This window comes from Acinonyx jubatus, chromosome D1, assembly GCF_027475565.1.
Source record: "Acinonyx jubatus isolate Ajub_Pintada_27869175 chromosome D1, VMU_Ajub_asm_v1.0, whole genome shotgun sequence".
NCBI classification, from domain to species: domain Eukaryota; kingdom Metazoa; phylum Chordata; class Mammalia; order Carnivora; family Felidae; genus Acinonyx; species Acinonyx jubatus.
Genome location: NC_069390.1, coordinates 13,620,043 through 13,644,276, shown reverse-complemented (window position 1 = coordinate 13,644,276; position 24,234 = coordinate 13,620,043). Strand labels below are relative to the sequence as shown.

The 24,234-nt window shown below is 37.9% G+C and overlaps 1 protein-coding gene across 1 annotated transcript; it reads right to left on the bottom strand.

Annotated features, from left to right (window-relative positions):
• Positions 1-3,850: 3,850 nt before the first annotated feature.
• On the bottom strand, positions 3,851-4,816 carry LOC106986163 (olfactory receptor 2G3-like). The gene has a single exon (XM_015084344.1). The coding sequence runs from the start codon at positions 4,814-4,816 to the stop codon at positions 3,851-3,853; it is 966 nt and encodes a 321-aa protein (XP_014939830.1).
• Positions 4,817-24,234: the final 19,418 nt, after the last annotated feature.

Here is a 24,234-nt window from a genome sequence, read left to right as displayed (position 1 = left end):
ATCAATCATCACTTCTGTAGGTTTTTCCTGGACTCACTTTTTCCTCATCTGCAAAATGGTGCCAATAATGTATCGGGTTGCAGTGAGAATTAAGAAGGATAGTGTTACGGGTGATGGGCATTAAGGAGGGCACTTGTTGGGATGAGCACTGGCTGTAATACGTAAGAGCTGAATCACTAAATTCTTCCCGGAAATCATTATTACCCTATATGTTAACCGACTTAGATTTCAATTTAAAAATATTTCAAAAAACAAACAAACGAACGAACGAACAAAAGAATAGCGTTCCTGTGGCCAGTTGTCCCTCTGGCACAAGGCAGTTTTGTTTTTATCTTGGAGTAAGTATCAATACGGTTACTTCTCACTCTTAAAAATGCCCTTGTTCAGATATTAAAATATAAGAAAAATCTAAGTAGGGTATTTAAGCACTTTGGGGCTTAATAAATGATAGCTTTCCTCCGTGCTAGTGTGGTACTGTGTACATAGTCCTTTAATATAAAGGCTTCCTAGGGAGCCTGTGAAACTTTAAGGTAGTCTCATTTTTTGTCCTCAAACACTGGAAGGTAATAAGTAAGTAACACATGCTCACTGAACAAATGAATGACCACGCCCTCCCGGACTAGAGAAATGCCAAAACTGAGCCCCAACTCTGGGTCTCAGGAAACCTACTGAAACTATCTATAAGATCTTGAAATTCACAGGACTACTTTACTGACCTCATATTTTAAGATGATGAAACTGGAGTTATAAACGTTTAAATGGAATGCCGATATGCTCCTAGCTAGTAAGTAGTGGCTGAGATTGGAATTTTTTTTTTTTTATTCTTAGTCCAGGGTTTTATAAAATAGAGAAGCGTACAGCTCTGTAGAAAGTGACAGGCATAATTAGAAGCAGAGAACCGGTATAAAGCTCTGGTTTTTGGTTACATGCAGTCTGATGAGTTGGTGAGATTGATTAGTTGGGATGTAGACAGGATTGTATTATGAAGCATTTGTTGAAAGACTCACATTTGCCTACGACCCCAGTGAGCTGAATCTTCACGAGGTCAGATGGGCCGGAGGAGTCGCTGTATCACGAATAAGCAAAGGAAAGAGGCAAAATAGGAAATGGTGTCAAAGAAATAGTTTAGCTTTCGGATGACACTGAGAGAATGGTATTAAGGAGGAATAATCAGGTTCACTGTGACTTTCTTCCCTTCCAGTGTTTCCCTTCCAGCCCTTTACCAACCAGAACACTAAATTAATGTTTTTCACTTTAAGAGAAAAGATACTCATTAAGAAAGCTGATAACATGACGTAGGACAACAGGGTTTATTATATCCTCTGTTTTACCATGATGACCTTAAGTCTTTCAACATTACATTATTATCCTTAAAACAAATCAACCAAATCCAAAAAATGCAAATATAATGTCATCGCAGTACAGATTCTGATAGGTTTATTATACATAAATTTGATGATAAATTTAGAATACATCTATTCCAGAGAGAAAGAGGTAGCTAGCTATAAGACGTGATTGATGGATACTTAAAGATGATCCAATCCCACAACAACCTCATTTGGTAAATGAAGGAAATGAGGCTCACAGCCATGGAATAGCTTGTTCGTATTAACGTAGCTAAATTAAAACTGTGCGATTGTAATTTCATTATTCTCGTTCCAAGTGTAGTCCCTTATAATACACAATAGTACCTTAAGCACTGATTAACCAAGTACTGAGAGACTGTAGCTCATGATAACAGTACATTCTCTGATTATTTTGTTTACTCTAGGCTTTAATTTTATTTACATATGAACAAAGTGCTAGTTAGTATGTTTCTTAGCTATGCTGTCATCATGTTACCATCATGCCAAACAAATGTAGGGAGGAAGTAATTCAATGGGACATTTGATGTTGTGAAGGACCAATAATTGGGTTCATGATTATTTGTGTTACTCTTTTTTTTTAATTTTTTAAACGTTTATTTGTTTTTGAGAGAGAGCCAGCACAAGCAGGGGAGGGGCAGAGAGAGATGAGACAGAATCGGAAGCAGGATCCAGACTCTGAGCTGTCGGCACAGAGCCCCACACGGGGGTCGAATTCATGAGCCGTGAGATCACGACCTGAGCCCAAGTCAGGTGTTTAACCTACTGAGCCATCCAGGCGCCCCTATTTGCGTTAATCTTAAAATAAATTGTTGTTTGTTCTAGCAATGAGGTAACCTATTGTACATAGAATTATCAGTTAAATGTCTTTAAGTGTTACAGTTTCCTTTTCTGTCAAAAGAAGCAAACATAGGAAAGGAAGAAAGTTGTCTTGAAAAGGTCTGGATGGGAACTAAATTAGGCGTGGGCTGTGTGAACTGTTTACCACCCTTTGTCCGCCCAACTCCAAGCTACTGATCAAAACAAACTAACCAGAACACGTTGATTAGATCTAAACAATTGGTCTAAAAACAATTTTAGGAAAACTACACAAAAATACTCACTTCCATTTGTTTACATGTTTCAGCTATGTGTTCCTTTGTGAGAATGGTTTTGCAAATGTTTCCTGCGTTTTTAACTTTGCCACTCATTTATGGAGCCGAAGAGTAAAATGGATGGGTAATTTTTGTGAAGCAAAAAATAAGCTTTCCATTTGATGTACCTTTGGGCATTTCGTGTTCCTTTATCAAAACGAATTTAATATTGTTTCTAACTCATAAATAGCCAACCAAGTATGTTGTTACATTTCTTATTTGGTAATATTTGAGAGAATTTCGAATTTTACTTTTGTTCAGAAGAAAGTTGATTAGAAGTAGATGTTTCTAATCCTTATTCATGTCTCAAGCAAACATATAAAGTTATAAATTAAGGCACATATAACACAAAAAAAGCACCCTGCTTGTAATGAATTTGACTAGTTGGTTACTGATTTTGCCTTTTATTTTTTGAATCAATGTTAAACCAGTCCATCAAGAATGCTTCATTTACTGATTTTATATGACCTTCATATCTAGGTAGACGAAATGGTTGCATTTTAGTTGTTGAATATCTGAGAGTGGAATTACACTTTTATTTTCTTCTAAATTGTAAAAAAAATAAGTGAGGAAATTTTTGAAATAGAGTAGCTAATTTAACGGCATGTTAATCAAAGGCCATATATACGGTTATTAAGCATAATAATGCTAAATTATATTCTATTTCTTAATTCAAAGAATAATTATTTTAAAAAACAATTCTTTTTAGAGCTTCAAAATACAGGAAACATTTATTTCCACAAATGTGTGTGTGTGTGTGTGTGTGTGTCACATTTTACTAAGAATAAATCATTACTCCTTATTAGTCATCTCAGCCCTGCATGATCTGGCTGCCTCATGAACTTTAAATGAAGCAATATTTTGATATATTTGTTACAAAGCAAGCCTGTATGTATGTAAAGGAGTCAAAATTGGTCTAAACCACAAAGTAGATGCAAAGTCTTGTTTCCTTGTTCACTACCAAATTAACACAGATGTGAAATGTTGTGTCCAAAATCCCTTATCTGAATTTCTCCACCTGAGTTAAAAATTCAGGATTTTTCTCTATATGAATATGCTTTAGATCCTCCAGCAGTAATAAGATGTTTCATCTTACTGTTATAACGTCAAGCAATTAATTTCAGATAGTCTATGATTTTAGAGAACTAAAATTTCATAATGAGTAAGCAAATAATCACCCAATGAAAGAAGTTACTTTGGCACATTAAAGCTGCAATTTGCCCTTGGAGAATATGTGTTCCTGCTGAGTTTGCAGCTGGCTTTATGTGTTCTTTATGAATGGCAGGACAAACATTGACGGTTCAAGGTCTTATTTATTGTCTTACTTCATATCCAGAAGTCAGCCATCTTAGATTAACAGTTAACTTTATGTCCCATTAAGACCCCTCCTGTCTTCTGTTTTGCAATAGCTCTCCTTAAAGCTCCTTTCACATCTTGGTTCCTTAAGCTATAGATCAAGGGGTTGAGCATAGGTGTGATCACAGTGTAGAACACTGCAATGATCTTGCCCCCAGCCCTGGAGGACTTCGACTGGGGTCTCATGTACATGAAGATGGCAGTTCCATAGAACAAGACCACCACTGTCAGATGGGAGGCACAGGTGGACAGTGCCTTGTGCCTTCCAGAGGCTGACCGTATCCTGAGGACTGATAGAAGGATTCGGGCATAGGAAACAACAATCAGGAGAAAAGGAATGAAGACGATGATAATACTGAAGATGAAAACAACCAGCTCAGTAAATGAGGTGTCAGTGCAAGCCAACCTCAGGACAGAAGGGACCTCACAGAAAAAGTGATTCAGGACATTGGGCCCACAGTAGGGCAAACTCAAGGTGAGGACATTGATAACCATGGAGCTCAGGAAGCTAATGGACCAAGAAATGGTTGCCAATTGGACACAGACACTTTGGTTCATAATGACAGTATAATGAAGAGGGTGACAAATGGCTACATATCTGTCATAAGCCATGACCCCAAGGAGAACACATTCAATCATTCCAAAGGAGAGGGAGAAGTACATCTGAGTAGCACAGCTAGAGAATGGGATGGTCTTTTTCCCCACCATGTTGGACAGCATTTGTGGGACATTGGTGGATGTATAGCAGATATCTAGAAAGGATAAATTAGTGAGGAAGAAGTACATGGGGGTTTGGAGACGAGGTTCTATCTGAATAACAGTGATAATTGTAATATTCCCCACTACTGTTAATAAATAGAAAAACAAGAACATAATAAAAAGAATGAGCTGCATCTTTGGCTGAGATGAGAGGCCCAGGAACACAAATTCAGTCACAGTGAAGTTTGTTTTTATCATATCCATTTTTCAAACCACCCCCTTTTTACAGAAGCATCCACTTGAAGACAAACATCAAATGTCCTATATCTAAGTGTTGGAAATTTAAGACATAAATAGGAAAGCAAAGAAAAGTCTTGATCTGGAATCATATCTTGAGTATCTGAGTTGTACTACAAATGGAAATCTTTTCTTCTACTTTTGGAGGCCATATTCTCTTGATGAGGTTAAGATTTCCAAACTCAATGACTCTTTTAAGTTAAGCAGATATACTTGAATTTTCTCCAAGAATATGCTCTTTGGTTGGTTTATAATCTGTTCAAAACCTAATCATTCTTCAAAGACTTCCTCATGCCCTACCTTTTTAAAAAGATCTAATTATGTCCTTGCTCCACACCCAACAACAGAGCAGCATGACGTAGAACTTAAGTAAAACTCAAGGAAGGGCATAGCTTCCTGTGCTAACCTAAAAGTAATGGCAGGAACAGATTGGCAGATACATTCTTCTGTATCACTCTGAGACAACCTTCTCCTGCTTAGACACCTGGACACCCAAAGAACGAAGACTGCACACACCAACAAAACCAGTCATGGATCACACTAATGGCCAATTCTACCAGCCTCACCACCTCCATATTGTGGGGTCTTGGATAGTTTCATTAGGTAAAAAAAATGGGAGAAGTGATTTTTTGCAGATTAAATTAAATGATGTGTATAAAGAATTTAAGACCATATCTACATGCGAGAGCCAATCCACAAATAACATCCAGTATTAATTGTTCTACTAATGTACAGTCATGCTACATTTATCTAGAATTCACTTCTGTAATAAAAACTGTTTCAGAGAAGTCATATGAATGAAAAAGATCCAGACAAGTTAAAGTTACCAGGTCTACTCATTGAGAGCTCCTCATCTCCCACCCTGTGCCTACTTACTCTAAATTTATTTATGCACTAAGTTAGCGTGTTTGGCTAACTGACTTGCAGCCATGAACAGATCAAAAGCAGTGACTTAAGGCAGATACATAGGGTAAGAAAGAGTCCCAGAGGCAGGCGCAGTTATAGCAGCCAGAAGAACTGACAATCATTCATTCACTCATTTGTTCATTCATTTTTGTCTTTCCTTTTTTTTTCGTTCTTTTTTTTTCAAAAATGCCTTTATAATAATCTAGAATGTACCAGATGCTGGACATACACTGGTAAACCCAATAGACATTTTCAACAGTCTCAGAGCTCAGAGTCGAGTGGCAAGTTGTGATGAAGAAAACAGCCCCATCCCTGAGAGCATGGGGAATCTTACCAGGAAGACCTTTAAGAACCAAGTAGTTGTGGGTCATGAAAAAGACCACTTTATGCAATACATCCTTTCTCAAATAGTATCGAGTCACATGTAATGTCTTTTAAAGGGCTTTCTTATATTTTGATTTGAATCAGGGCTTTTCAAATCAAATAATTCAGTGAACTGATACACTAAATTATCTAAAATCTGAAGTCTAAGGATACAGGAGGGGCGGACCTGGAAAGAGGAGGGAGAATCAGGTCACAGTCCTGTGTTCACCTGGAGCAGCAGGAAACGGAGTGAGCAGGAGTTTGAGAGCTTCCTCCCAGGCCCTTCAAACAGCACTAAGAAAGTTCTGTTGCAAGGAAGAAACGTTTTGGTGATTCTAGAAGTGACTATGACAGTAAATGACATCCACAGTGAGTTTCTCTGTTGACAAAGTGACACACACTCAGGAGATCGCACCGTTAGTAGTGAGGTGGATGGAGTGTGCCACTGGAGAGCAGGATGACGCGTGTGGGTCCGCCACGTGCCCGTGCACAATTCATGACACCGACCTGTGCCCAACTGTCCTCATCCGTGGGACTGGGGCAGAGCACGCTCCTCAAAATTGACGGACGAGATAAATGAGATAATGCAAGTAAAACACCTAAAACAGAGTTAGACATATATAGTAAGAACTCAATATATGTTTACCATTATCATTATGATTCGTGTGATTCTCACAAAAGTCTTGTCAAGTGCACAGATCATGAATTATTGGCATTCTTCACCTACTCCCCTAAATGGCAGAGAGACTAAGTCTTTAAGATGCTAAACAACTTGTCCTAAATCACTGAATTAGTGAATATACATACAACACACGTGTGTCTAATATAGCTGTGTCTACAGTGAGAAAACCACGGCAAATGTAACAGTCCTGATTCCCTAGGCATGTATGCATATGTAGAATTGTTCACATAAAGGAACATAAGTATACTGGCTCCACAGTTAGCGCCTTTATGTGCACAAACAGCATTTTTAGTTACTTGATGGCTACAGCTGCTGAAAGAGAGTTAGAATCCATTCAATTGTTGCTTTCCAGGATACAAATCTGTTTCTATTCCTATCAGAACACAGAGTTGCAAGTCTATTACAAGGAAAAGAGGAATAAAGACACTTGCAGGTGAACGTACCTCCTATAATAGGAAGCAAGCTCACCCAATTAGATATAGGTTGAAAAGCTCTGGATAGTTGGTAATTACCTATAGATTCTATACAGCCATCTCAAGCAAGCAACCAACCCCCTAGCTGACTGCACACGTCCGTCTTACCTCTCAAGGCAAAAAGCTACGGTTGCTAAATGTCTCCTTCCAACTTTTCTGCCTGGAAAACTCAGAGCTATTCAGCCCTTTAAATACTAGGCATGTATGACATTCTCTTGGAAACTCTCCCTAATCTAATTCATCCGAACAAAGTTAACGAGAGCACCCTCTGCTGAACCATTTTCATCCTTTCATCCTTTGAACATACTTGGTTGTTGAACATACAAAATCCTGTTTCCCACCTAGTTAGGGAAAAACTTTAGGAAAAGCTAACCAGGAAGACCTTAAATAGTTTTGCCAGTGAATCCATTGGTGAGTTTTGAAAATTATACTAGAAAAAGAATTAATCATATTTTTGCAAAAGCATTACTAAGATTGTTTACGAACTGCACTGTAGATGATAATTTACCACTTAGTGTAAATTAGCTACACAAAGTCTTTTTTTAAGTTTATTTATTCATTTATTTTGAGAGAAAGAACACAAGCAGGAGAGGGGCAGAAAGAAAGGGAGAGAGAGAATCCCAAACGTGTTCCATGCTGTCAGCACAGAGTCGACATGGGTCTCAATCTCACGAACCCAGAGATAATGACCGGAGCCGAAACCAAGAGTCGGACACTTAACTGACTGAACCACTCAGGCATCCATTTCAAAAAGTCTTTTAAACAAATAATGGGGGTTTGGGTTTGATGCAACATGGAGGAGAAGGAGGCAAATATGAAAATGTGAAAGCAAGGGGCCCAAGGAGGCCATGCTCTGAGAGGGAGCCAACCCCACACTCCAGCAAGAATACCATGTTAGTAAACATCAATAACACAAGCTAACAAATTGTGATATTCAGAACAGGCACCCCCGCCACCCCCACCTGCAAAACAAAACAAAACAAAACAAACAAAAACTTCTTTATGGAAAAGGAAAAAATCACCCAAGAAGAAAATGATATTAATTCTGTGCATTATAATTCTCTATTTGCATGATAAATATTTTTGTAGGTACTTTGCTGGTATTAAATCGTATCTTTACAATAACTCCAAAATGTACTTAGATCCATTCTGAAGAGGAGACAATTGAAGATGAGAGAAACTATGCCGTTTTCTCAGTCAGAGCATTTAGCTGAGCCATCATTTGTACTTTAGTCTGCCTAATTCCAAAATCTTCTAGTTAAATAACTGATAGCTTTATTTCACTCTACCTTTTTTCTTTTACATCTAATAGACAATTGTAATCATAGGCACAACAGATAAAACCTACCCGAAGGCCATAACCAATGCAAAGCAATAACCTGCTTCATACCTCTCCGCACCACATACTCATGTACACAAAAACCGATGAGAGATGGTGCTATAATCCCATTCAGCCCTTTTGTAAAGATGATGAATGCATACAGAGTGCAGCCCCTAAGTCATCTGAGTATCCTTGCTTCGGGACCTTTGGCTGAATTTGAGATTCTTGAGGGATAATGTCCCAGATCAGTAATTAAAACTTAATTATGTGTTCCGAGGTATTCCTGGCTGATGCACTTGTTGGTTGCTCCTCCTCCCCTCCCTGCTCTGCAGATGAACCTGTATCAAGGTTAAAGTGACCCTTCCAAGTGATCAGGGTGTCCTCGTCCTTCAGTACTGCCTAATACCAGTCATCATAAATATGAGTGAGTGCATTCACTGCAAGAAGAGCAAAACGTAAAATCCAGGGTTCGGAGACCAAACACAGAGTCATTTCCTGGAACCTACTGGAATTTAGGGATGCTAATGATGCTAGTGTACTCTCAACTATCCACATAGCAAATGTGAACCCTACGTTCCCCTTTCCATGATCATAGCAAACTCTGGAACCATGTACTATTGCATAGTCATGAAATACAAACTGTTCATAGGGAAACAGTAGGGCCAGCGTGGGGACTTCCTACATGTGACCTCAAACACATCACTTCACTTTCATGAGCCTCAGCTTATGCGTCTTTAAAACGGACACAAAAAGTCTAGACCACTATATTGCTCCCTTGTTATGGAACCAAAGGGAAGAAGTGAAAAAAAAAAAGAAAAAGGGAAGAAAATAGGGAAGGAAGAGAGAAAGGGAGGGAAGTAAAAAGTTAACATTAGTAAGTCCTTCCAATGTACAAAGAGCCAGCTGAGTCAAATCATGCCTTCACATAATGATATCACTTAATCTGGTAATTCTCAAATCCTGAATGGCTGTTGTAGTTTCTTTGGCTTTATTTATCAGTTTATTCATCAATGCCCAGACCTACCCTGAATCAATTAAATCATAATCCTTGCAGATAGGACTCTGATATAGGTACTTTTAAAAGCTCTCCAGGTGAGCCCTTAACACCTGATTTTCCAACATTTTTAGTGGGAAAAAAAGATACATTTGTGGATTTACACAAAACAGCCCAAAATATTGAACCTCTTAGGGAGTTTCATACTGTTGCTTCCACTTTTTTCCCTACTGCATTCCAACTTTTAAGAACTACTGTTGAAAACAATCTAAAAAGTACTGCATCCAAGACTTTTTGGAATGTCCAATTCTACCTTGAGAAAGCTGGAGACTCCCAGAGTAGATCCCTCCCAGGTGTCAACCTCTCAGAGTGCATTGGCTTTGGAATTGCAATTGAAGCTGCTCAGTATACAAAGGAAAATCAATACATGGAACATATCTGTTATCGTATATTTGAGCCTCACAACTCTGAGAAACAGAGAGGACTCCACTAGACTGAAATCCAGAAGGAGCAATTACTTTCATAGGTTTGTGTAGTTTACAAGTGATACGAAAAGCGCTGAAGGTTTTCTCACATTAATATGTACATTGTCTGGGTCCATGGTCAGCACAAAGACCTATTATAAATTCCGGAGGTCTTTTTTCATATTTTTTTACATTTATTTATTTTTGAGAAACAGAGTGAGACAAAGCGTGAACAGAGGAGGGGCAGAGAGAGAAGGAGGCACAGAATCTGAAGCAGGCTCCAGGCTGTGAGCAAGAGGTCAGCACAGAGCCTGATGCAGGGCTCGAACCCACAAACTGTGAGATCATGACCTGAGCCGAAGTCGGATGCTCAACTGACCGAGCCACCCAGGCGCCGCTAAATTCCGGAGGTTTTTTGAAGCAATATGGTATCCTATTGATGATAAGATGACATGATCTTATATAGAGAAAACCCAAAAGACTCCATCAGAAACATGTTAGAACTATTACAAAATTTTAATAAAGCATCAGGGTAAAAGAAATCAACATGCAAACATTAGTTGCATTTATATACCTTAACAACAAACTATCTGAAAGGAAAATTAAGACAAAAATCCCACTTATCCTAGCATCAAAACAAATAAAATATTTAGGAATAAATTTAACCAAGGAAGTAAAAGATCTGTACGCTAAAAACTAAAAGACATTGATGAAAGAAATTGAAAAAAACGTAAGTAAATGAAAAAGAAAGCCATTGTTTATGGGTCGGAAAGAAAAAGATTGTTAAAATTTCCATACTACTTTAAAATGTCCATACTGCCCCAAAACAATCTACAGATTCAATCTATCAAAACCTCTATGGCATTTTCCCCAGATATATATATATATATATATATATATATATATATATATATAGAACCACAAAAGGCCATGAACAGCCAAAACAGTCTTGAATAAGAACAAAGCTGGTGGCATCATATTCTCTGATTACAAATTCTGTAATTAAAGAGTATGGTGCTTGACTAAAAACAAACATGTACACCAATCGAATTGAATACAGAGCCCAGAAAAGGCTGATCATTGAAGGTCAACCTATCTTCAACAAAGGTGCAAAGGAACGCACAATGGGGAAAGATGGTCTCTTCAGTAAACATAGAGAAAACTGGATATACACATGCAAAAGAGTGGAACTGGACTCTTAATTACCCACTGTATACAAAACTCAATTCAAAATGGATTAAAAACTTACATGTAAGACTTAAAACTGTAAAGCTATGAGGAGAAAACATAGGGAAACAGGCTTCCAACATTCTCAGTGCAGATTTCCTTTTCTGCAATCAGTGCCCTGCAGTTCACATCTGTGATGGAGCACGAGAACTTTCACACTGTCCTTTCCAAGAGCTCCATCCATATACTCTCTCAGACCTCCTTGTCACTAACTTTCTAGTCTTATTCCCAGTCCCTGCTCAATTAGTCCATCCACTAGTCACTGTTAATAAAACAGTATAGAGATACATCTCAGACTGCCACTCTTTCTATACTCAGAGAAGACAATCCATTGTACTGCTTGATATTTTGCATGACTTTCACACACTTAAGATCTAAATTTGTATCCTTACTACTACTGCCCACTTAAGAATCAGTAATTTTTAGAGGACAGTCTATGTTTTAGAGTGAGAAAATAAATAAGTTGTGCCTGAAATACTCTGTTGTGTCTAGAAAACATAGATGCTTCTAAAACAATAAGGACAGGAACAAAAGGAACCGACTTAAAGGGTCCCGTATGGTTGAAGTTGTGGCATTCTGAGTATCAAAGAAAAATCATGATAATAACCAGAATAGTATACTTTTTATTGCAATATATTGAACCAATGAAATCCAAGGAGTCCAGGATACTCATAAAAAGAGAAGTATATAGAGAGAGTGTAAGAATGTAGTGATACCGGGGCACCTGGGTGGCTCAGTTGGTTAAGTGTTCGACTTCAGCTCAGGTCATGATCTCGTGGTTTGTGAGTTTGAGCCCCACGGTGGGTTCTGTGCTGACAGCTCGAGCCTGGAGCTTGCTTCGAGTTCTGTGTCTCCCTCTCTCTGCCCCTCCCCGACTTTCTCTCTCTCTCCCTCTCTCTCTCTTTCTCAAAAATGAGTGAATGTTTAAAAAATTAAAAATAAAAAAGAAGGTAGCAATAAAACAAAAGAAATGGAAATATTCATTTTGATTGGATTTTAAAAAATAGCAATATGATTAAATATAGAGAGAGAAATACATAGAAGTATATAGAAATTCAAATAAATATCAATATGTCCATGTTTTATTGGTATAAGCAGCAAATAATAACTATAAAGATCTATGTTTTCCAAATAGTGCCAGTAAAACTGAGAGTTGTACAAAGATCAGAAAGAAATAGTCAGCACTGAGGAATACTACTACTAATAATAATCAGTAGCAGCTATAACACCAGAGAACAACCAATTGAAAAAGGGTAGTTCTGATATTCTGAATTAGATAATAATTCTTAAATGAAAAGCTAACTATGCAGATTCAATCTTTGATTTAACAGATGAAGATTGAATACATTTACTAACTAGAATAAAATTATTATAAGATTAAATTTTTCTTGAATTATTCTCATGTATTAAATTAATACATAATAATAACATAAAATGGGTTATTTAATGTTGGCTGAGAATTGAAAAAATAATTTTAGAAGGAGTATCATTTTTCAAAAAAAAAGACAAAAAACACTTCTGTTTGAAAAGTCATATTGACATTAAAAGTTTAATAATAAAAGAGGAGAATTAATCATTTGACATGTTTCTCCTGTTTTATTTACTTTAGGAAAACTGTTCTATTTTCCAAATAAGAAATGACTGCCAGCCTGAGAAGATATTTTTATTCATTTTTGTTTTGTAAATTTACCTTGAGGAGATTTCCAAATAAGTTTATTACAACATGAAAAGATTACAATAAGCATATAAGTAATCTTAGGAAGTTAGCACACTAAATATAAACATTATGAAGAAATTAACTAAACCTATGGTATTGATGTTAACCACATATTTTGTCATCACTGCATTGGGAATGTCTTATCTTCAGTAAGTAATCAGTGGGAAAAAAAATCAATTCTATTGAGTATTTAATTATACCATAAATTGCTAGGGTTCTTGAGGAAACACAATGAATTCCTGAATCCTTCATGGGTCCACTTGTGATAAGTTTGCCTTGATTAATCCTTACATTTCAGTCTCCTTGGTTTATCACTTTTAGAACCCAATCTCCTGCATGCTTCCTGAATTTGTGCCAATACGGATAGGGAGGATCTTATAAATTTCTTAGTGTAAATTTCCTCTAAGAGAAAGTCTTTGATTTCTTCATTTGGGCTAATGATATTTAATTTCATTGCAGAGTCAATGTGGTATGGTGAATTTGGGTGTTGACAATTACATAAGTCCATAAGGAAACTTTTTAAAAAAATTTTTTATTAATTAATTGATTCATTTATTTATTTTTGAGGGAAAACGAGAGTGAACATGCAAGTGGGGGAGGGGCAGAGAGAGAGACAGAGAGAGAGAGAGGGAGAGACTCTGTAAGCACAGAGCCTGGCATGGGGCTCAAACCATGAGATCACGACTTCAACCAAAGTCCAATGCTTAACCAATTGAGCCGCTCAGCTGCCCCCATGAGGCCACTTCTTAAGCACAGTCATTGGAAAACGTGTCCAGAGAAAAGCGATTTCCCTCAAGTGGGCAAAGTTAGGGACTGTCTCTTCAAGCAAGGATTTTTGTTTTTGGATCTGTCCTTGTCTACCCAATATCACTATCCCATTGCTTAATGGTCGCAATTCTTCCCTCCATCAATTATTTTAGCTTACCATAAAATCTCTGGCAGTGTTTAGTATTTAGAGTTGACCCTTGAACCACACAGGGGTTAGTGGCACTGACCCACACATATTCAAAAATCAGTATATAAATTCTGACTCCCCAAAAACTTACCTACTAATGGCCTACCATTGACCGGAAGCCTTAGTGATAACATAAACACATATTTTGTATGTTCTATGTATTTGATACTGTATTTTTACAATAAAGTTAGAGAAAAAAATGTTATGAGGAAAATCACAAGGAAGGGAAAATATATTCACAACACTGTCCTGTCTTCATTGAAAAAAATCTGCATGTTAAGTGGATCCACACAGTTCAAACATGTGTTGTTCAAAGGTCAATGTCATTGGTATTGCTTCTCTGCAGTCCTCACAATCAGTCCCTGGCTTGGAGCTCAACCATATCTTTCCTAAAGGACTAATGGAAATGGGAAACTTCCTCAAACCCACAGTGGAAGCTTTCCAAATGCACTTTCATGTTTACCATCAGGTAATCAGTTTGGGGTTCAAAAGAATCAGGTAATCACAGTTTGGGGTTCAAAAGACTCTATGATTTTTCCAATCAATGTTATTGTGGTTGTGATCAATCCTAACACCAGTTGATTTTTCAGTGCTTTGCTCTTTTACTGCACTTCAAGCTGTGACATTGCTGGTAATGATTAACACAAGAAACGACAGGTGCTGGTGAGGATGTGGAGAAAGGGGAACACTCTTGCACTGTTGGTGGGAATGCAAACTGGCACAGCCACTCTGGATAATGATATGAAGGTTCTCAAAAAAACTAAAAATAGAACTAACTACCTTATAATTCAGCAATTGCACTACTAGGTATTTATCCAAAGGATACACAAATACTGATTCAAAGGGACGCATGCACCCTGATTGTGGGGAATAAGCTTAGGAATCCCTGGGCTTATACCAATGGGTTAACAAGGCATTAAGAAGTACAAAGTCATAGGATGCTCACACCCAAGTTTGGGTAAACTCAAACCCAGAGTTTGACCCCAGAATAGGGAGGTGCAGAGCCCCCAGAATAGAGAGGGAGGGGCAAAGACCCCAGAATAGAGAGGGGCACAAAGGCACCCAATACAAAGGTATATGAGGTAAGCAAGATTAGGCGTTCAGGGCAGAAGCGCCCCGCCCCCCCACCCCAATTTAGCACCATAGCAGAAAGTTGCTTTCACAGGAGGGAAGGACCAAGTTAGGTAAACAGGTAAATTGAGTTATAGACCGCTGGTTTGAAGGTAAAGCAGCCCAGAGTGGAGATGGTTAACAACAGAAAAGGTGCCTTGTTAACCCTGAAGTTATTTCCCCTATCTGTCTTACCCCTAGGGTAGCTAAGGTAACAGACATGGTGCCTCCTGTATGCCATTAAGAACCATCTGCCCATCTTCCCAGTGCCAGGATTTTGTTTTATATTGACCCAAACCCCAAACACCATATATATTCAAAACCCCAACTTAATGTTCCCAGCTTCTTTGTCTCTTTGTGCATGCCCATCATGTTTGTAAGCCTTCTGATCTTAATAAATATGGGGCAAGACCCTTATTCGGGGCTCTTATCTTTTCCGGGACATTAGCCATCTCTCACTTTTCATCCTGCGTCCCGCTCTTTTGCTACACAAAAGAGAGCTTGAAACTTAGAGCCTACAACACCTGATGTTTATAGCGCATTATCAACAATAGCCAAACTATGGAGAGAGCCCAAATGTCCATCGACTGATGAATGGATAAACAAGATGTGGTGTCTGTATATATACATATATATACACACACATATACAATGGAATATTACTCAGCTCTAAGAAAGAATGAAATAAACCAGTCAGAGAAAGACAAATAGCACATTATTTCACTCATTACATGGAATTTAGGAAACAAAACAGATGAGCATATGGGACGAGGAAAGGTAAAGAGGGAAACAAACCACAAAAGACTCTTAATGATAGAGAACAAACTGAGGGTTGTTGGAGGGAGGTGGGTGGGAGATGGGCTAGATGGGTGATGGGTGCTAAAGAGGGTGCTTGTTGTGATGAGCACTGGGTGTTGAATGTAAGTGATGAACCACTGAGTTCTACTCCTGAAACCAACATTGTTTATGGTAAATAACTAAAATTTAAATTAAAAATAACGTAAAAAATTATCATGATGCCACTACATGCCATGGCTTACCAGTGTCTCATTTCCCTCTTAAATGATGTATCTGCACATTCTTTAAATATGTAATCAAACTAATCTCAGAGACCAGTTTAAGGGTATCATTTTAGGCTACTCCTCATATTAATTACCATATCAGTCAGAGTCGTATCAGGAATCAGATGGCCCAAATTGAAGAGGACTTAATAGAGGGACTATTTATAAAGATGTGAATGGAGTATGGAAAAGCCACAAACGACAGACTAGTCCTTTGACACAGAATTTTACTACATGTGGGCCTGAAAGGAGAAGGGGAAAGAGCCGTTATCAGAGCACAGAGAGAGAGAGAGAGAGAGATTTTTTCGTGAGGAAGATGGGATAAAAACTGTGGCATTGATCTAGGGATTAATGTGGCCTCGATTGGCTGTGCAGGGACAGAGTCTGGGAATACACGTTCTAAACCATCTCTTTTCTCCTGTTAGCTCTTCCCCCAGTGGCCAAATTGACTGATACAGTTCATACAGGTTGGTCTCCTGGAGCAGAAGATAGAGTGGCAAAGAATGGCAGTCCATGTAGAAGGGAAAATGGAAAATATACTTAGTATACTGCCTACGGAAATATTGTTACCCGAAACTGGTCAGCCTCTTGGTGGATGTGAAGCCAAAAAACACAGCAAAGCCAAAGAGTAGCAAAAGGAAGGGTTTTACTTGTAACAAGTAAAGGAGAACACCAGGTGTCTTTCCCAAAGCAGTGCCTCCTGAACTTATAAAAATGGAGACGTTCTAAGCTAAGGGTGCCTACACCTTCACCAAGGGGCTTATGCAATGGGGAATCCAACGTGGAATTGGGGCAGGTGGCAATCATAAGATTGCCAAAGTCACAAGAGCTGGCAAAGGTCTGCATCATCGATATACTGGCTCCAGTTGCTTGGGTATCTGAGGTATCTGAGGGCTCACAGGGGTTCAAATCTGGAAAAGATAATTCAAGAGTCTATATCAGGGCAGTCTTCACTTTTGAATCAGCACTGGGAGTTTTACCACTGATTTGTTGTCTCTGGCATGATTAGATTATTTCCCGGCCTGATAATGACTGTTTAGCAGAACACAATGACTTATAGATTCTTCCACAAGATGGCCAGAGGCCTAAAATGACTTTTCTTATGTCCAGAAAGCTATGTGTCTTTCATCTTCTTGGGACCTAACTTCTGCTGCTTACAAAATCGGTACCTGTGTGTTTATCAGTAGTCGATCCATATATATATATATTTTTATTTATATATATATATTTATATATTTATATATATATTTATATATTTATATGTATTTATATATTTATATATATTTTATAAATAATATAAATATTATATTTTATAATATAAAATTTATAAAAATATTTTATAAATATAATATAAAATATTTTATATTATATTTATATTATATATAATAATATATTAATATAATATAATGTTAATAATGAATACTAATTAATGATTAATTATTAATAATTAATACTGGTAATTAGGTAATAATTGATATTAATAATTAATATTAAGAATATTAATACAATAATATAATATATAATATATTTATACTATATATTATAATATATAATATATTTATACTATATTATTTTATATAATAGAAAATATTAATATTTATATTTATAATATAAATATTACATTCATAAAAATATTTTATAAATAATAAATAAATAATAACATAAAATATAAATATAATATAAATATAAAATATAATATATAAATATAGAAAATATAAAACAAGTAATAAATAAATAATATAAATATATATATTATATTTATATATATGGATCATATCTGTTTTACATATATGGATGGATTCAGCAAAGCTCAATATAGAATGTGAAGAAAAACTGTGGTCAAATAAATCTATCGCTGGGGAATTACAGTCTCCAAACAAAACATTTCTGAGTCTTTAGTAAATAAGGTTGACCTGACTTTGCCCATGCATAGTTTTAATTGCTTCGCTTGCCATTCCCCCAAGCTTCAAAACCATGAGGAGTTCCATGGATATAAACCCCCTGAGATTGTGAAACAACAAAAATTCAGCTGAGTAATTTGAAAGATCAAAGATTAGCTTTTTTTAAAGGTTCATGAGTTAGCATATCACTTTGCAAATAGAAAGGAGCTCTGTGAAGCTGTAGGAAAAGAAGTGTGTAAAAGTAGGAAGGAGGTAGAAAAGGGAAACTATTAGCAAAGAATATATTGTTTTAGGCAAGGTCACCTTCCTATGGGCAATGGAAAGAAGCAGTCTATCCGGAGGAGTATCTCACTGATGCTGACCAGGTAATTTCCCGCTGACTGGTTGAAGGTTACCTTCTGATGCAGGGGGAGTAGAGTTGAAACTGTAGTTAGGTTAGGCATCGAATCTTGGTTGCTGACATGGGGCCTTAACATAAGTGACTCCATTTGGGGCCTATGGTTTTCTTTTAGCAGGATCTACCAACTATTGCAGAAAATTCGAGAACTAGCTGACTGACTTGAATATTAGAATGTTGGAATAGGGTCTTGCCATGCATTTTGATAAGTTGTGCGGTTCAGTGATTACTGCTGTCATAGAAATTTATTTTTTTCCCACAACAGTTCAATAGCTGTTTACATTCTGTTATATATGGTAGGAAGTCCAAAGCCTCATTTTCGTGCCCTATCTTCATTTTATAGAATTTCTGAAACAGCTAGAGGAAAAAAATAAATAAATAAGACAGCTTTTTCTCTTATTTGTGGTGATAAAGGGAAATTTGCAATAAAGGAAGAAATGGAAAAATAAAACTATATAATTGACATGAAAGTGGAAAAAAAATGACTTTGAGACTGTTTCCCAAAGAAGTAAGTTTTTGCGAGGCCCTCAAGAGCCCTAGAGGCAGAATAAGAGAACCCCCTAGACTCAGGTTCAAAGCAAATCATGAGAAGTGTAATTTCTTCTAAAACTTATGTTTTTCCCAAGGAATGGAAAGACAGAAGATCCATTTAAAAAGAATGTTAGATAACAGCTGATGCTTACTGGCAGCTTGCCGTAGTCTCTGCATAAGACTGGCCAGCAGAGAAGTCCTTTCTTAAAGTAAAACTTGAACCTGTGACCTACAGTCCATGTTTAATCTCCAGGAAAACACAATGGAAATATGTGCACTCTTTTGTTGTACATGTGTGTGTTGTAGGTTTGAGTACTTTCAAGACCCACAGAGTTCAGGTTCCCAAAGATACCAATGACCCAATACATCCATAATTATTGTTAAAGCAATGGTGCGTAAGACAGAGAAATAAAGAAGTCAGCAGAACAGGGAGGACAGCCAGAGTCACCAACAGAGGCTCGTGCCCGAGGAGAGTATGCTTGACTAGCAGAGGAAAACAGCAAAGGTAACGAGGGGCTATATTACCACCAATTGTATTCTCTTTACTCTTTTGCATAATATTGACAATTCTGCTACTTCATAATCATATGACATCAATAACCAATGTAATATTTAATGCTCAACCCCTAATAGCCATTATCGGATGTCAAATACCTTCTAATTTCCTTAAAAATACATTGTGTTTCAGAAATATCTGCATAATCTTATAGAAATGCATTATTTCAGATAAAAAGTGTGTTACACGACACATGAGGAAATTGATTCTCAGAAAGATTAACTAAGGGTTCAAAGGTGACCAGGTTATAAAGGATTGGAATTAGAACTCAGCTCAAGTCTGTGTGGACCCCGTATTTCACACTCAAGAGCCCATATTGCTTCCCCAAATATGCTCTCCTGCAAAATGCCTCTGCACAAATATATATTAGTTCATTTCATCTTCACAGCTCTGTAAAGGAGGACTGCTGGCCTAATAGCAGTTCTAGTAAGTTCTAATAATGGCATTCTAATAAGAGCTGACTTACTAAAATTTGTCTAAGAGAAACTACAGCCGAGCTCTATAGCAGTTGATAGCTAAGTTCTCTGAATTGGAGGGCCACTGACATCATGAGCATCTTTCATGTGCCTGGCCTTCCAATACCAGCTTAAAAACATTATATTCTTCAGTCTTTACAACAGCCCTATCTAAAAGTCTTGTTTTACAAGGTTTGGCATAATCCAGTAACTTGTGTAAGGTCTTCCAACAACTGTAAGCAGTAAGATCAAACTTGAATCCCTGTCATCAGCCCAAAGGCCCAGTGCTGTCTCTGCTTGGCCTACCCTCCAAATCGTGGCCACCTTTCATTTCAAAGTCATGCCTCCTTGTAGCTCTTCCACATGAAAGAATTTGCTGCTTAAATGGAAACAACCTTCCCTCTCACGAATACATCTATTTTGAAGTGCCATTAATGTGTGTATTTCAGTGGTCAGACTGTGTATTCTTTGACTATTTGTCCTTGATTTTTCTTTGCATGCCTGTGACTAGCACAGAATGCTCAGAGATTTCTGTGATTACAGGTCATGTGGAATGACAAAGAAGTCCTCGAAGGTTTAAATGCCATCATTAAGGCAAACCAGAATGTGGATTTAATTGACATGCTTCTGAGAATTAGAGGAGTCTGTCTACTCATCTATTCAGCTAATATTATTCATGCCTTCTCTGTGGTAGATGTTGTTTTAAGCAGTGGCGTCCAGCAGTGAAAAAAACCAAGCAACAGAACAAGCCCTTCTTGTATTCACATCCTAGTGGAAAGAGACAGACAGGAAATAACATAGTCGGTTATATGGTAACCCAGATGGTAATTGCTCTGAAGAATAAAGCAGGGTAAGGGATAGAAAGTGCTGGGGCGGGGCGGGGGGAGGGGGGAGCGGTGTGCACAGGGCACAATTTTGGAGAAGGTGATCAAGAAAGACCTTTCTAAGAAGATGATATATTTTGCACACCTAAAGGAGGCAAAGAATGTTCTAAGCAGAATGAACAGCAAGTGTAAATATCTCGTAATTGAACATCCTTTGAACTGCAAATGAAGCGTATGCATATATGTGAGTGTGCAGAGTTCGTGGGGAGGAACATAGACATCCCTAGCCAGAATGTGTCCCTTGGGGTACCGATGTCCCACTGCACTATGAAACTGTCTCCATTCCACCCATGCCCCATCTCACTAGGCTACCAATCATCTTTATCGGAGGACTGGGTGGGTTAGGGCATGAAGTTTGGGAAGTCAAGAGTTATTTGCCCCTTCTCTTCATGATATGACTAACAGAAAAAATGCCTAAAAGGAGGACAGATTTTGTCATGGTGGGGGAATGTTTAGCAGGAATTTACTGTAGTAGAAAGAACACAGAACATGGAGTCAGAAGCACTGACTGTTGACTCAGCCATGCCCACTGATTTGCTTTATAATCTCCAGTCATCACTTTCATTTTTTAAAATTTTTTAAATGTTTATTTATTTTTCAGAGACAGTGTGTGTGTGCAAGTGAGTGGAAGAGGGGCAGAGAGAGAGGGAGAGAGAGACAGAATCTGAAGGAGGCTCCAGGTTCTGAGCTATCAACACAGAGCCCGATGCAGGGCTTGAACTCACAAACCGGGAGATCATGACCTGAGCCAAAATCAGACACTTAACCGACTGAGCCACCCAGGTGCCCCTCATCACTTTCATTTTTAGGAGGGCCACCCTCTCTTCATTTTTCTGATCTTGAATTTTGGGTGGAGTGGAGTATCTATGCATTCATTATTTGTACTTGCTGGGCACATTTTGATTCAGGCAGTGCTAGTTGCCTCCGGAACACCACCAAGTTTTTGCCATAGCCTCTAACATTTTAAGCATTTTAACATCGGTCCAGGTTAAGCCATTGTCTTCAAGAATGTTCTGAGTGTGGCATTAGCCTTGTGCAATCTCATCTAACATCATTCCAACAAAAAGACACTCTATGCTCTGGACAGATTTGACAAACTTTGGACAACTTTCCACTCTCCATTCCACGTCCTGCCTCTATACCTTGATGATTGTAGTTTCTTTTTCTTTACCAGAAATCCCTTCCTCACACATGGTAAGTCTCCATGCATCTTCAGCCAAGAAATACGTTCCTCCCTCATGTGTAAAACCTACCACAGCACATACACATAACACTTCCCTCATTGCCCCTCCCCAGCTCTCCAGTCTGGCCTGCCTCCCACTATCAGTGATGATAGATAATCCAATTAGAACCTATGGCGATTCTTTGTTTTCAAAGACTGGGTTTCTCCCAATAAACTACACCTTTCTTGAAATCAGGTCCATCCCTTAGTTCTCTCTTTTGTCCATAGTGCCTGACAGACCATCTAAAACATAGTAAATGCTGTAAAGCTATGTAGATTTGGGGACAGATGATATGCAGTGAGAGAACTTGAATCTTGCCTCTCTAAGCCTCAAATTTTGTAACCTTGAACAAAGTATGTACACTCATTCCTCTATCTCAAATAGCTCATCTGTAAAATGGGAATAGTAATCACTCCTACTTCACAAGATCATCATGAAGGTTAAACTGACGTGACTTTTAAAACACTCAGTGGAGAGGCACCTGGGAAGCTCGGTTGGTAAAGCATCAGACTCTTGGTTTTAGCTCAGGTCATGATCTCATCCTTCATGGGTGTGAGCTGCCCATAGGGCTCTGCACTGACAGTGCAATGCCTGCTTAGAATTCTCTCTCCCTCTCTCTCTTCCCCTCCCTGACTTTCTCTCTCTCTCTCTCTCTCTCTTCCTCTCTCTCTCTCTCTCTCTCTCAAAATAAATAGATAAGCTAAAACAAATTTAAAAAATAAAACACTCAGTGGAGTGCCTGGGCCATCCTAAATATTCAGCAAATATTGTTAGGATGATAATGGAAAAACTTGACATGTTGCTTTTAGGGACAATACAAGATGACACCTTTCTTGTCATTTAAAAATTGAGTAACAAGTTGATGAAAAATGAGACTGGAGATATTTGTTGCAAAATCCATCTGTATAAACACTCAGGGTAATAAAGTCCTCTTCTAAAGCTTTATGGTCATAGCTGAATAGATACTCAAAGATTATGTTTCTCCAAAGTACGCATTGGTATAGGGGAAAGCCTATGAATTTTATAATCATGCTGCCTTGAATTAAATCCTGACTTATCTGACTTCCAAGTTTGCCTTGGGGAAGCTGGTTAAGTATTCTGGATCTATTTTCTTGTCTGTAATAGGAACTGTAATACCTACCTCATAAAGTTGTTTGGCAATCAAATAAAGTTCCCGTGAAGGTGTTTTACAAAGAGTAGTTTCTCAAAATATCACAATAATTATGATTACTTTTAAAACCATTCCCTTTTTTTTTGCACTAAATAAAAATTTACTACATGAAGGGGCGCCTGGGTGGCTCAGTTAAGCGTCCAACTTCAGCCCAGGTCACGAACTCACAGTTCCCGAGTTCGAGCTCCACAACAGGCTCTGTGCTCACAGCTCAAAGGCTGAAGCATGCTTCAGATACTGTCTCCCAGTCTCTCTGCCCCTCCCCTTCTTGTGCTCTGTCTCTCTCTCTCTCAAAAATAAATGAACATTAAAAATTTTAAAAAAAAAGAATCTACTACAAAAGTTAATACACTTTTTGGTTAATTGCCTTTTAGTCACTTTCAAAGCCTAAACCCCTGAGGTGTTTGAGGAATCAAATACACTGGGGATCCTGAGCAAATATAAGATACTTGGATCCACAACATGGTCCTTTGTTGGCTGTGACTGAGTTTCAGGCCTGTGAGTTTAAGTGCCTTGGTTCTGGGCAAGGTAAGTAGATCGTTTCTATGCTCATAATCAGGATTGCCTGTAAATATGAGATAAAGGACTCTGCCAGGTGATTTGGTATTACTTAGAAGCATTTACCTGACCCGACGTGTGACAGCATCTGAATCTGTCAGCATTATCCTATTGGTTTGGAGTTAAGGTGTTATAACCAAAAAAAAGAGAGACCCATGGATCCCACAAGCAACTGTTAACTAATATCAAATATGAAAGGAGATGGCTTAGCAGTCTCTGGAGTAAGACAACACCACTTATTAATTGTATACTTACTAGCTATTTACTTACACCGAACTTGGTCGTCTGTAAATTACTGCTATTAATCTGTCAATATACCTCTGATGGATGTTATGAGAATGTGTAAAGTAATGTACATGCAACACTAACAACAGTGCTTGACTCCAAATAAAATACTGAATATTGTTCACCATTAGGTTTAGAAACAATCAGATTT